The sequence below is a fragment of the Petaurus breviceps genome, unplaced genomic scaffold (assembly GCF_028583685.1).
Source record: "Petaurus breviceps papuanus isolate PSGF00001 unplaced genomic scaffold, PetGlider_PUasm1.0 90760, whole genome shotgun sequence".
NCBI classification, from domain to species: Eukaryota; Metazoa; Chordata; class Mammalia; order Diprotodontia; family Petauridae; genus Petaurus; species Petaurus breviceps.
This window is the reverse complement of record NW_027187338.1, coordinates 10,644,289-10,659,214: the sequence shown is the minus strand read 5'-3', so window position 1 is coordinate 10,659,214 and position 14,926 is coordinate 10,644,289. Positions and strand designations below refer to the sequence as shown.

The 14,926-nt window shown below is 43.6% G+C and overlaps 1 protein-coding gene across 1 annotated transcript in view; it reads right to left on the bottom strand.

The window, feature by feature from the left end:
- Nucleotides 1-1,657: 1,657 nt before the first annotated feature.
- The window catches only part of CTPS1 (CTP synthase 1), a 34,672-nt gene continuing 21,403 nt past the window's right edge, over nucleotides 1,658-14,926 (bottom strand). The window contains exons 10-19 of the mRNA XM_069068137.1: nucleotides 12,639-12,727; nucleotides 11,948-12,042; nucleotides 11,133-11,195; nucleotides 10,164-10,207; nucleotides 9,803-9,899; nucleotides 8,809-8,864; nucleotides 8,631-8,727; nucleotides 4,544-4,688; nucleotides 3,807-3,897; nucleotides 1,658-2,522 (exon numbers count right to left, since the gene is read on the bottom strand). Of these exons, the coding sequence (XP_068924238.1) occupies nucleotides 3,813-3,897; nucleotides 4,544-4,688; nucleotides 8,631-8,727; nucleotides 8,809-8,864; nucleotides 9,803-9,899; nucleotides 10,164-10,207; nucleotides 11,133-11,195; nucleotides 11,948-12,042; nucleotides 12,639-12,727 (771 nt within the window). The 3' untranslated portion in view covers nucleotides 1,658-2,522; nucleotides 3,807-3,812. The remainder of the gene's footprint in view (nucleotides 2,523-3,806; nucleotides 3,898-4,543; nucleotides 4,689-8,630; nucleotides 8,728-8,808; nucleotides 8,865-9,802; nucleotides 9,900-10,163; nucleotides 10,208-11,132; nucleotides 11,196-11,947; nucleotides 12,043-12,638; nucleotides 12,728-14,926) is intronic.

Below are 14,926 nucleotides of genomic sequence, written 5' to 3'. Positions count from 1 at the left end.
GGTTAAGTGACTGGCTCAGGGTCACACATCTGATCAGTGTCTGAGGCTGGATTTGAAGTCAGGTCTTCCTAAATCGAGGACAGGTATGCTATCCACTGCACCACCTAGCTGCTGTGTTAAATAAGAATTGCTGCAAAGGAACTTTTTCAAGTTTAGTCATAAAGAAGAGAGAGGTAGCTGGATAGACTATTCAAGGGAAGATCTTTCTAGACCTACTTGAGTGCATGGGTAGGTAGATGGGAAAGGGCCAGTGGAAAAGAAAAGCCTTAAGAAGCATGAGATGAAGGGGGCAGGGCCCTGAAAGTGGAAGAAAATAGGATTAAAGGCACATATACAGGAATTAATCAAACACCAGGACTGGGAGGTAACCAGAGAGGAGTAATGGTGATGCTATACTTTAAAGAAATGGAATCGGAGCGTACAGCTGCTTCCTAAAGATTAGGGTCAAGTCATATGCTACAAGTTGGGCAAGAAGAGATTTGGACAGGTAATGGGGGTAATGTCCTAGGGAGCTAAGAAGGACCAAACAGGATTTGGAGTCAGAGGTGGTAGAATGGAAAGAGCATTGGCTTAGGGGTCAGGTCTAGTTTCAAATCCCAGGTCTGACAATTACTACTGATGTGACCTTGGGCAAGTCATAACCTCCCTGGACCCAAGTGTCCTCATGTTTTAAAATGACCATGGGTGGGATTAAATGATCTCTTTAGTCCCTCCTAGCTTTAGATCCATGATCTATGGAACAGCCTAGGTTATATCTCTGAAGCCCAACCAGTACCCAGGCAGCAATCCTCCATGGCAGATCCAGCAAGGGAAATCAATCATCCAAGTCCATTTGAAGACTTTTGGGGTCTCAGTTTGTGACCCTATGGCCTCCAGAGATGAGCGACTGACCACATGTAGCCATGCCCCAATCACCTCCCACCCGGACTACTGCAAGTGTCTCATTAGGTCTCCCCACTCCTGTTCCCTCTCTACCCAGCTGTCCAAGAGATTTTCCTGAAGCATGATCTAACCACGACATTCCTGCTATCTGTCCTGCCTTATCCATTCTACTCCCCTCTGCCCACTCAGGTCCTCACAGATGCCATTCCCCTTCCTTCCTGTTATCTACACCGTCTGTCAGGAGCCCTCTGTCAGTGCTTTGGCCTCCTAGAAGCCTTGGTTTCCTTCAAAGCTGGGCTACAGTGATGCCTTTTCCAGGAAGCCTTTCCTGATTCCTCCCTCTCCACTCTCTTTTGTACTCTATTCTGTATATACTTCATATGTCTTGTGTGCTGTCTCACTGAAAAGAATGTGAGCTCCTTGTGGGGAGAGGCCACTCTCCTCTTATCTTTGAATTTTCCGTGCCTTAGCAGTAGGGACTTAATAAATGCTTGTTAAAGAGTTTTTGGAACCAAAGTTTGCCTCTTTGCAATATTCACCCATGTTGTTAACTCTTCCTAGGGGGACCAAAGCAACCTCTTTCCCTTCCAAGTGTCAGCATTTTGCTGGGGAGTCTCTCCTCTGTCTGGTCAGCCACATATATTCATTCACCTATTCCTTCATGAAGAATCCAGTCTGAAACCCCTTCATGTCTACACTGATACATGGTGGCTTATGGTCATGTACAGATACTTTGTCAGGTGAAGTAAAACAGCCATTGGAGACATAAGACAAGAACTGGGTATTTTGTTTTTATTACATTGACAAAATACACAAAGTCTGGCTAGAGGACTATGGGGAGGCAGCTCCATCCCTAGTAACAGCACATAAGAAAATAGCATCTTACACTTGCATTAACACCATTTGGGAAGAGCTCCCCCCACACTTTTGTTTTTTAAAAAGGCAAAGCTTGTCACTCCCCTCCAAGGGCCTGAGAGGCAGTTCTATGTTCCTTTAAAAGCCACCCCTTGATGCAAGGAGGACTCCCCTGGTCTTGAAGGCAGGTTGGAACAGGCAGCCCAAGGCTTTGGGGTTAATGGCGTTTCACATGATTCACATCAAGTACATTAAGCCCAGGAGGGGCTGATCCCCATCCCAGCTCAGGGCACATCACAATCTTCCTTGGATTTTTTTCTCCCTCGGTGACACGAGAAAGTCTCGAGTCACCTGAACTGTATCATAACACATTGCTTTCAAATGGCCCTGTGGTCCATGCCATACAGAGACTAGAGGGCTGGGCACACAGGACCTATCAGCATCTCCATCAGTGGCAGGAAGAGAAAGAAACAGTACTTTTTCAAGAAAAGGGCTCCCTAAGCCATCCCTGCCACCCACTGCCTCTGAAGCTTTCCTTCTGTTTTCTCCCTAGCAACCCCAACATACTAATTAGGGCCTGGGAATAGGGACAGTATATTACAGAAGGGGGAGAGAAGGGAAACATCCAAGTCTACATGATGGGACATGCAATAAGTGACAAAGTTTGGGAAATGTCTTTTTTCCCCCGTAATAAAATAATTTTAATTAAAAAACATAAATGCTGAGAGTGAATTCAAGGCTGTAAATTCCATCCAAGTCCAATGGATCCCATGGCAGAGTTGTTCCTAGACAAAAACAAAAAAAGAAGACATTTTATACCTCTACTTGTGGCTTCCTCACCCAAAAAGCTTAGCAACAAGTCTGAATTCGGGCCCTAGTTCAACAGAGACTCAGAGAGTGAGCCTGGGACCTCTGAGAACCTAGTCTAAAAGTTCCACAGCAGAGCATCCCTGACAGTCATCTAACTGATGCTTGAACACATTCAGGATCAGGAAGTTCACTGCCTAATAAGAGGCACCCTTTGTCAGGAAGCTCTATTTGCTTCAGATGCTATTCCTAGATGATGGTTTATTTGTCCTGAAGCTACTACAAGTCTCCAAGGGAGGTTTACTATCCCTACCCTTATTACCTACTCCCTATGCAAAGAGCCTCTGATGTATGTTGCCAGAGCTTGGTCAGGAGCTCCATCTACCCCTATCACATAAATTAGTTCCACTTCTGTCTGCTGAAGTGTCCTCTGATTGAAGCAGGGGAGTACAGGGAAGGCACTAGATTTACCCCATATCTGTCACGTGAAAGGTTCTCTCTGGACCTTACAGTTTCCTTACTGTGAAATGAAGACATTGGACAAGATGTTCTCAAAGGTCCTCTTCTAGCTCTAACATCCTAAGATTCTATCAAGTTTAACTTATTTCCAACAGTAGCATCAATCCTCTAGATAGAAAACTCTCTCCCCCTGTACTTGAGATAGGCAAAGCAAAGCAGGTGCCAGAATTCAGAAATTCAGAGAAGCTAAACCAATAAATATACCCTCCATTCACCATAATGAGAATCTATAAGCAGCTCTGTCAAAACAAGGAAGATTTGCACTGACCTGGGCCCTCTGGCCAAGGAGTCACAATTTTAAACCCAGATTCCCTTTGTATTGACTGGCATCACCATCTGTTGCTATCATATCACACAAGATTGCTGGTTACTCATCCCAAGCATAAATGAATAGAGGTTCCCAGATGTCCACCCCAGGTCCAGCACTTTTTACTGACCATCAATGGCTTCCCTGGCTCCCAAAGTCAACAAGAAAATGCCCAACGTTCTCATACCAAGTTTTTGTGGTGCACGCCATATGTGGTATGTGCATGGAAAGAAGCATGTGTCTACCCCTGTGCCTTCAGCAGGCATGTCTCTACTGAGGCACATGTCCTCAATGCCTTCCTAACTTCTGTACTGGAAAAGATGTGGTGGTTGAACTACCTTTTCTAGTGCCAGAACCAAGGCCTTCCCACCCAGCTGGTACTCAGCACTGTCTGTGCATCATGTTTACGCAAACCAACACTGTCAAGGAGCATTACCAGGCATCAGTCATGATTTATCGATGGAAACTTCAACTCGGTGATTTCAGAGTCAGGGGAGCTGCTCCCACTCCGGTCACTGTAGGTGTCCCTGCAGAATCCAGAGAATTCTATTAAATATCTCCTACAAAGGCCACACCTTACCTCACTTGTTCATGGTCACTATCTACTCCAGAACCCTACACAAGTTTGCCTATATCCTTACTGGCCTTTTAGATATGGGGGCAGCAATAGTATCAGAAAAGACATGATTTAAGGTATAGTAACCCTGTGCTCCCCAGAAAACTATGTTGTTGCCCAGCTAATAACTCAAGGCTATCTTTGCCACTTAATAGCTGTGCAACCTCAGTCAAGGCATATCCTTTCTGGGCCTTAGCTTCCACCTCTGTAAAAATGAGAAGGACGCATGAAGATTTTTATATTTAAGCTCCTTGTAGCAATAAATTCTTCCCAAGTATGGAGATTGAGGTACTCCGAGCCAACCTGCTCCACATGGCTGGGACACCATGGCCCAAACACTCTGGAGTACAGGAGAGACAACCAAGTCAAAGAAAAAAGTGCTTTAACAAAGAATAACAAAACTTGGATAAGAAAAAATCCTGACCATAGGAGGAAAAATCTATACACAAAATTAGAAAGGCACCCATGGAATAGAGGGTACATATGTTCCCTTTGGCTTGCCTTCTAAGCTCATCAGCAACCAACTATAAGGAACCAAAGACAAGGAAGATTCGCACCTAGGAGAGAGTCTGCAGCCCTTCTGGAGATAGTGAGTGAGTCTTCCAGCTGAGGCCAACAGGAGGCCAAAGTAAGGGGGAGATGGCTTGATGGGTCTGGACAAGAACTCAGGATGATACTGAACACCAACAAAAAATGGATGATCTGAAAAACAAATTAAAAAGGACTTCTATTATGAATGTTTGTCCAATGACTCACCAAGTCTTGCGCCTAAGTGTCCTCTTGAGTCCCACTACATGTATTCTCATATTCAGCAGGTGAAAACCTGGGCTATCATAAATGCCTCCTAACTGGTGTCCCTGACTCCAGGCTCTTCCCTTTCCAACCCCATCCTCAATAATCCTCCAAATGAAACCTGTAGCAACTGATGCAGAGTGAAATGAGAACCAGAATAATTTGTACACTAACAATACCTTAAAGAACCACCATCTGGAAGGAGCTGAGAACTCAGATCAATACACTAAACAACTATGACTCAAGGGAGTCGTGACAACCCACTTTAAGGGATGTTTGATGGACCTAAGGTATAGAACAAGACAGATATCCTGGACGTGACAAATGAGTAAATGTGGTTTTGGGACTGTGTTATTTGTTACAGGATTTGTTTTTCCCTTTTTATTTTTTGGGGAGCAGCAATAGTGTTGCCAAAAAAAAAAGAAGAAATAAAAGAATGTCATTCAAACACCCAAAGGTAATAAGAATACCTAGAGGGGCAGCTAGGTGGCACAGTGAATAGAGCACTGGACCTGGAGTCAGGAGGACCTGAGTTCAAATTCGGCCTCAGACACTTGACACACTTACTAGCCGTGTGACTTTGGGCACGTCACTTAACCTCAATTGCCCTCCAAAATGCAAAAAAAAAAAAAAAAATCCAGAGTCGGGATGACCTGGGATCGAATCCGGCCTCAGACACTTATCACCCACCCAGAAACACCTGGCCATGTAACCTTGAGCAAGTTACTTAACCCCAATTGCTTAGGGGCGGCCAGGTGGCGCAGTGAGTAAGAGCACCGGTCCCAGAGTCAGGATGACCTGGGATTGAATCCAGGCTCAAATACTTAGTGCCAAGCACTGCACTAACCACTTTGTAAATATTAGCTTGTCTGAAACCACTGATTATCAATTTATTGATTATTAGCTGGTCTAATTAATACTCTGAATATTAATTACCCAGAAAGTTTGTCTCGAAGGGTTTTTTCATTGGTCACATAACAACTCCTGGGAGGCAGGTGCTTTTATAAATCCCAAATTTACAGTTGGGGAAACTGAGGCAGGCAAAGGTTAGTGACTTGTGCAGAATTAAACACTTAAATATCTGAATTCTGACAAACTTAGGTCTTCCTGTCTCTAGGCCCAGCTCTCTATCCACTATACCACATAGCTGCCTCAATAATGTTAAATTAATAAAAATGCTTAGATTTGTGTCTAAAACTCAGAGTATGGTATTGACATTTTCCTTTGTTTGCCAAAAAGACTGGTAACTAATTTTCTGCCCGGTCAGAATTCTTCAAGTATTAGCTCAGGTGCTCCCTCCAAGAAGCCTCCCCTTGTACCCTAAGTTGTTAGTGTTTTTACTTCTTCAAATTGCATTTATCTGCCAGAATGTTATGTTATATCCTCTCCAGTAGAATGTAAATTCACTGGGGGCAAGACCTATTTCATCTTGTCTTTGTATCCCCAGTGCTAAGAATTTAGTAGTTACCTAATAAAAGTTTGTTGAATTGAGAAGCTTTCCCATCAATATGTAGACTGGGGAGTCTGAAAACATACATTCTGTAGGCCTGCACTCAACAGCCATCTAGGCCAACCCAGACATGAAAGGAAAGCCTGACATAGTGGTTGTCCAACTTTTGTTTAAAGACCCCCAAGAAAGAAGCACTTCTCAAAGCAGCCCATCTCACTTTTGTTTGTTTTTGTTTTTGCTTTTTTTTGGACGGGGGGGAGGGGGAAGGCATGGCAATTGGGGTTAAGTGACTTGCCCAAGGTCACGCGGCTAATAAATGTTAAGTGTCTGAGGCTGGGTTTGAACTCAGTTCCTCCTGACTCCAGGGCTGGTGCTCTATTCATTGTGCCACCTAGCCGCCCCTCATCTCACTTTTGGACAGCTCTCTGTGTTAGGGAAATGTTTTCAGACACCAAGCTGAAATGTCTCTCTGCTAGCCCCACTCATTGTATCTCTTTACTCTCTGGATCCAGAAAACATGTCTTATCCCTAATCCATCAGAAGCCTTTCAGGTTTGCTCAGATCTACCAAAACTTGTGCCTTCTGACAAGCCTACATGCCTTGGTGCCTACACACCATGATGAGACAGCAGGGTAGGGCTTTAAAGGAGACCTGACATCAATTAAGTTGATTTTAATAAATACTCACACCCAGAAATTAACTGGCCGTGTAACCTTGAGCAAGTTACTTAACCCCAATTGCTTTAAAAAAAAAAAACCCTAGAAAAAAAATTGCAAATGTATAAACTCCTTAGCCTGACATTTAAAGCCTTCCAAATCTCCTCCAAACTGTCTTTCTAATTTTGTTTTATTCTACTCCTCACTGCACTTACTAGATAAATGGCCATAGCGAAGTCATTTGCCTGAAAGCAGTTTACTCAAATATAAAATGTGGATAATAGTACCTATCTCACAGGGTAGGTTGTAAGGATCAACTAAGATAATATTTGTACAGCACTTAACAGTGTCTGACACACAGTAAGCACTTAATAAATGCTTATTCCCTTCCTCTAGGGCAGCTAGGTGATGCAATGGACCAGGACCACCAGGCCTGGACTCCTCTCCCCAAGTTCAGATTTGGTCTCAGATGCTTACTAGCTGTGCGACCCTAGGCAAGTCACTTAACCCTGTTTTTGCCTCAGTTTCCTCATCTGTAAAATAAGCAGAAGGAAATGGCAAAACTACTCCAGGATCTGTACCAAGAAAATCCCAAATGGGGTCAGGAAGAGTTGGACACAACTGAAAAAAGATTGAATGACAACCCTTCCTCTACCTTTCCCATTTCAGCCAAACTGTTTTCTGATCTTGTTCTGCCCCACCCCATCCGATCCCTGACAGTGCCTGAAATGATCCCTTCCTCATCAGGACCTGCACTCACTCCTTTCCTTCAAGACCCTAAACAACTGAAAGAGTTCTTTCCCTCAATGAACTCCCTTACAGCATTTTTCTCAGATCACATTTTACTCTTTGTGTTGTGCATGTGTGCTTTATGTGTCTTTTAACCCCCATTTTATCTTTGCATCCTCAGTTCTGAGTGTAGTGCGTTGCATGTGGTTGAAATTAATGTTTCGTCTTTCTTTAAACGGATAACCCAGATCTCAAGCCTAGGGAAAAGGGAATAAAGAGTCAATCTCCCTCCACACCCTCGGGCCAAGTTTAATCTCCATTTGGACCTGGCTGGAATATTAAGGATTTTGGACTTATAGAATATTGTACTCTCCATGACTTTTATACTGAAGAAGGAGCAGAACAAATGTGGGAAGTTATCAACACCACTACTCTTAACCTCCTGCAGAATTCACTTTGCTTCTTTCTTGCCCTTTCTAGGGCTAAGGGTCGAAATACTGAAAAATAACTACCAGAGCAGAACTTCAAATAGTCCTAGAAGGAGAACAGAACAAAAGCATTTTTGCTTATTGTACCAGCTGTCTTCGTCTTTAGTTCTACCCTGTTGCATGCTAAAGAGTCTACAAATGTTAAAGAGTCTACGAAAGATTTTTCTCCTTAATTTTATATCTGATTATGTTTGTTGAGAATTAAGTTTTGGGTTAGTTTACCTATGTGGAAGGGATCCATACTTCTAGTCAATAGAGATGCAACCCAGGAGTCACAAAGCCCTAACTAGGTTCCAGTCCTTTTGACACTTACTCCTTGTGGGACCCTCTTGGCACCTAAGATTATAGAAGGTGCCAATCTGCACTGGTTAAAGGAATTGTCTAACTGGGAGCTCCCTACACAGATGAATTCACCAGCTTTGTAATTAAAAACCAAACCAAAAAAAAACCTGTTTAATTTTTTAAAAGATAATTTTGTCAAATCTGAAAACTTATGAACCTGAATTAATCCTACTGCCTAAGTTCTTACCCTCCAGCTCCACAATCTCCATTCGCTCTCCTTCAACATCTTGGCCCACAAACTTCAAGCCTTGTTCTTCCAAACACTTCTTTAAGACTGGATTCACCTGGGGGTAAAAGAATGCTCTTTCAATGACATGGTGCTTCTAGAAAGACAGAAAGGAGGCTGCAGAAGCCCCAGTGCATACCTCAAACCTATGTCGGTGTCTTTCCTCCAAGTAATCAGGATCCCCGTACAGCTTTCCTAGAAAGGGAGCAGAGTTTAGGCCATCGTTTCACACTCTCCTGTAAGAGCCTCAATTCCCAGAATCAATTTATTCACACAGCCCCTTCCTAGCCCAGCATCTGGGTCTCCATGAACATACATCCCCTTCTAGGGCTCTCCTATTGCTAATAGCACTAGAGCCAATCCCAAGACTTGATGACTTCAGACACTCCCAGGGAAAAGACAACAGAAACAACTCATTTCCCAAACATGAAACATCTTGCGTTGGGAGAGTGCTCCCAAGGCCAATACACAGGCATCTGCTCCATGCCATATTCTAGCTATTTCACCAACAGAGAACCCAATGATATCAGGTGGAATGTGCTCATTCACTCATGTGTCCAGAGCCTGAAAGAAACTGAGCCAGTATCATCATAGGAGCACCCTTCACTGCTAGGAGTCACCTTCCTGAGCCGTACAAATATCAAGACACAGCAGGAAACTTAAGCAGAAGAAGGGGCTACATTGTTTCTCTAGGCTGAAAATGGCAGACAGGACACATTTCAGACTGGTTTGGTGGAGCCCCAGTCCAAACCTCATCCAAAGCATTAACTGTCCTCCCTTCAAAACCATCAGGTGATGTTATAGCCTCACACTCAAGCATTCCAGAAAGAATTCCTTCAGAATGCAATCTAGAACTTCACAGAATTTCACCTCAGAATATAATCTAGTTGTAAGGGAAATTTTTAAAATGAACCAAAATCCACCTCCACAAAGCTTTCAGACATCGTTCTGCCCTAGTCTCCTGCTACAAAGAACAAGTCTACTCCCTCTTAGAAACCATGTCTCAGCAAGAACCAATCACATCCGAAGAGGAGCAGGTCTGTTCAGACACTTTTATAGCTTCAAGGCCCCTCAGCACTAGCCCAGCTTGCCTCAGGCTGAAGGGTTAGGTCAAAAGGAGCATGTTTTCTTACTCATGATTGAGTTCTTCGTTTGGAAGAGGGTCCTCCTCTTGCCGAGTCTCATGGTGCCACCCATCTGTCCAGGGTTGTGTTCTGGCATGTCAATTACCTGGAAATTAGACAACACGTAGTCTCCTTGAGAACATGGAGCAGAAGTGACCACAGATTTAGCAGCTATTTTGATCCTTTCCTTCTTAGCAGCTTATAGCCACAGATAGGAACCCCGCTCTGATGTTATGGCACATTAGTGGAGTAAATGATTTATCTCACAGCCTCAATACAGCTAAAGAGGGTGGGATTGCTTGGTATTCCCATTCATTTACAAAAGAACCCCAGTCAAAGAGGGATCAGAGTGTCAATATGAGAAGCTTACCACAGGATGATTTGTCTTAGGGTCAAACTCTGTTGAATTGGCATCTGTGAAAACCAAAATCCTTCTTTTAGGAGAAGAAATAGTTGGAAGCATCTGTTACTGGTACTCTTATTCTTTAGCTAGAACTCTTTCCCTGCTCTCAGGAGGAGCAGAGAGGACTATTTCAGAGTAATTTTGCTTGATCCTGTTTCTGAATCTATAAAATGAGGACAATAAAAGTACCTAAACCTCACAGAGCTGCAGTGAGGACTAAATAAAACTTTTATCATGATAGAGAAATAGATAGTTTATCTCCAGATATGACTATATACACACCTATCTTACACACTCACACACACACACATATATATATATATACACGTACACAAAGCACTACACACATTAGCTATTGCTAACAAAAGAGAATAACATCTCCTTTTTCTCAAATTCGTCACTATCTCCTGAAATCTAAGATATGTAGAGGTAAAAGCAGGACCACTGCAATGATAAAAGCTTTCTAATGTTCTTGCACAACTTTGTGTGTGTGTGTTTCTCGTATCCGCAGTTAGCCTGTAACCTCTGGAACAGTAGGTATGTCTGACATGTGTTTTTAGGCAGCCAGGTGTTGTGAGAAGAACCCTGCTCCACAGTTACTAGCTGTGTGGCCTTGGAAAAGTTGCCTTCCGGCTCTCAGCTTGTTTTCTCATCTATAAATGAGGATGAGACACAACCTTTATTACCTCATAGCGTGGTTATCTTGTAAGTCAATGTGTCCCCCAAAACAGGAACTATTTTTACTACTACTATACCTACTCAGGTGCTTACTACCCCAGAGCACATGGAGAGGGTGCTCAATGAATCTCTGTACTTGATTGTGACTATCAGAGCACAGAATGCTCTGGTGGTAACGACAGCTACTCCAGGTCTGGCTGACGGACTGCCTCGATCCCAGTGAATTGTTAAGAAAGCAAGAAGGTGGTTTAGCCATACCTTGCCAACCCAGAACGCTTCGTGAAAATTCAACCACTGCCAGCTGCATTCCTAAGCACACACCTTCCACAGGACAAAGGAGAAAAGACCACAAATATAGTCAGTAAAGGTTACCTGTGGAAGCTGGGCTCTCTGGGGACAGTCCTACCCTGGGGGTCGTGATCCCATATAACATCACAATTTTCTGAGTCAAACAAGGATTGTTAGCCCACGTGATTTTGACCTCATGCCTTATTAAAAAAAAAAACCCTGGGGCACAGAACATGCAAGAAAAAACTTCTGACTGTGTCAAGCTGGAACTTCAAGGCTTGAACACAAGCAGTGTTCTTGCCATAAAGGGTTTTAGAAATTCAAGTTTCCTTCCTTTCATTAAGCTTCCCATTTGCAACTAATCAAGCTGAAAATTACAACAACTCAATGCACTAAGAAGCCTTGCAATTAGAGGCAATTTGTATCTCAATTTAGGAGCAGATAACACATTAGGTCTCCTGAGCACTGTAAAACAACTGCATTTATTTGGGAAGGGGAAAGAGGAGGGAGCTTTCCAGCTGATATTTCACTCTCCCCAGGCTCTCCTAAAACCTACACACCCTTCCCTTGGGTAGAAAAGAAGGTAAGTTCCAAGGTGAGAAATTCTATTCTAAAAGGAAGTTTGGATTTTTCCCAAGCAGAAACAAGGCTTCCTTCTAGCTGTGCTCTGGAAATGAGGGTACTTGTGTGGCTGTTAATAAACACCCATGCTTTATTGATGGGCACCCCTCCAGCCTGTTGCCTGCTCCAGGAGAGTCCTATATCAATTTTATTGAACCTCTTACCTAAGAAAGGTTTTTTCTGTTTCCGTGCCCAGGAGATGGCTTGAATTTTCCCTTCTGTTCCTCGAACACCAAATCCTCCTGGAACCAGCACTCCACTGCATGAAACAAAACAAGTGCATATATAGGTTCACCTTGCCTATCTCCTTTCCACAGGCTTAATATTCTAGGAACCCTAATGGAGACACTAAAATACTGGTGTATTTTGCTTTTGGGGTTTTAAAAAGCACACTGTTTGACAAGGGCAGCAGTGTAGCACACAGTGAGTGGGAAAGGGTACCCGTTGGCCTTGCAGCCAGAAGTCCAGGTTCGACTCTAGGCTCTGCCCCTTACATGAGCAGTGTGACTTCAAGCCAGTCATTTGGCATCCTCTGTAGAAGGAAGCATTTGGATTAGACAGATGCCCTTCCAGCCCAGACTTGATAAAGTCTCTAAAGAAACCCTGCTGGGGCTAATGGAACCAAAAAGGACCCAGGATTTGCAAAGCTATATATTTAACTGGCTTCTTCATTTCTGGATCCATGTGGTGCCTACTGTGATGCTGCAGAAGCCTCTCACACATCAGTTATTCTGTATCAAATTCCTCTTCATCTTATCAGGAGGCTGACATGTCACTGACATCAGGAAAGCACTTTGACTAAGCACTGCCTAGGATCAGCTCTTCTTAAAACCCAAGGCACAAAGGACTCCTTACTTGGCACTACAGAGTTTCTGCCAAGCTTCATGATATCGGACAGGTTCTTCTTGTAAAGTACTTGGTTCCAAGTCAGCTGAATCTATATACTGGGGGAAAAGTCAGAAAAGGGAAAATTATTTTTAAAAGCAGATATATGAAACTAGTGATTTGGCTTTGTCATGATTTTTATTTCATATTTTCTTCCTCCTAACACAATCAGAAGTTGTGTCTCTCCTGCAAGCTGGAACATATGCTTAATCTGAGATTCATCTATGCCAGCAGGAATTAATAGAGTACTAAATAATGGGAGCTGGCCAAGGAATTGAGGCAGTCAGTCAAACATTTCTTAAGAGCCTACTATGTACCATGTACTCTTTTAAGCACTAGGGAAACAAAAAGAGGCAAAAGACAATGTCAGTCCTCAAAAAACTCACAATCTAATTGGGGGGGGGGGGGGGGAGATAAGAACGACAAGAAAACAAGAACAAACCAGGTACAGGATAAAAGAATTCAAAGGGGAAAAGAAGGCTTCCTCTAGAAGATGGAATTTAAAAGAAACCAAGGAGAGGTCAGTAGTCAGAACAGAGGAGGAAATGGAAGATAGCAGAGCGGGAGAGATGGAGTCTCTTATGTGAGGAACAGCCAGGAGGCCTGTGTCACTGCACTGAAGAGTAGGGGGTGTCATAAGGTGTAAGACTGGAAAGGGAGGTTAGATTATGAAGGGCTATGAATGTCAAAAAGAATGTTTTGTATTCGATCCAACAGGCAAAAGGAAGTCATTGGAGTTTACTGAGTGGGGACATGTTGGAAGGAGTTGGAAGGAGGGATCACTTTAGTGGCCAAATGGAGGATGTATTAGAGTGGGGAGAGACTTGAGGCAGGTAAATGCATCAGCAGGCTATTGTAATAGTAATATTCCAATAGTCCAGGCATGAGGGGATGAGGGCCTGCTCTAGGATGATGGCAGTGCTAGGAGAGAAGGGGGAAAATTCAAGAAATGTTGCAAAAGTGGAACTGACAGGTTTTGGCAACAGCTTGGATATGTGGGTGAGAGATAGTGAAGATCCAGGGTAACTCTTAGGTTGTGAGCCTGAGGAACTGGGAGGATGAGGGTATAGGAATCAGCAAGTTAGGAGGCTGGGAGGGTTCAGGGGAAAAGATGAGTTCAGTTTTGGACACATCTAGTTTTGATGTCTACTAGACATTCAGTTCAAGATGTCTGAAAGGCAGCTGGAGATGCTGTGAGACTAGAGGGCAATAGAGGGGTTAAGGCAAGATCAGTAGATATGAGAACTGTCAGCACAGAGATGGTAATCAAAGCCATGGGAGCTGAGGAGCTCTGCAGAGAAGTTGCTCCCATGACAAGCTATTTCCTTCACAAAGGTCAGCTCTCCTGCCCCACCTCCCCAGGCATATGTATGCACAAGTCTCTCAGCAACCTAGTTCTGTGTGAAGCAGGGGTGCTCCAGCTCTGGGGCGGGGTCCTTCTCTACCCTGGGCTCCTAACAGCCATTTCTCTGCTGGTGCCTTATTGATGGGCTCTGGCTCTCATTCTTGGGGGAGTGGGAGGAGGAACCAGACCATTATGGAGAAACAAGCTCTACCTGAAGAAGGTTAGCAGTTGGGAGAGGGGCTGCAGTATGTCAGGAGTATATCAGCAGCACAACAGTGCTTTCTGCCAGCCCGGGCCTGCTCTATTTCCATGTGGCTCTTAGACCTGGGCACCTGATACTTCCTGCCCCCTAGACCTATCCCAGAATTACCTCTCTATCTTAACTTTCCCTTCACTGTCTCTTGAAGATGACCATCTGCAGACTGAATGGCCAACCCCAAAAAAGTTCTTCCAGAGATGGGAACAATGCTCCAAAGAAAATGATGAATCAGTACTCTTTGAACTCCTTTCCATTTTGTTTTCCACCCTCACTCAGAAACAAGGTTTAGCCAAGCAAAGAACATGCAAGCAACCCACAAGCCCAGCACTAGCTTCCGAACGTCCATGGGGTCAGACTCCACACACACCTCACACAGAGTTTCTTGCCAGAGTTGGTCTGGTCAGAAAAACTGGGTTCCAGTCTTGGCTCCTTCATTTACTAGCTGTATGACCACCAAGAAGTCACTTTTCTACTATAAGCCTATTCAACTTAAAAATGAGAATAATATTTTCCCGACAAGCACAATACAAAAATAAATGACATTTTAAGATTTGCAAAGCACTTTATATACATTTTCTTATTTGACCTGTACAACAATCTTGCAAGGCAGACACAATGGGTATTGCTGTCTGTTTATAGATGAGTAAACTGAGA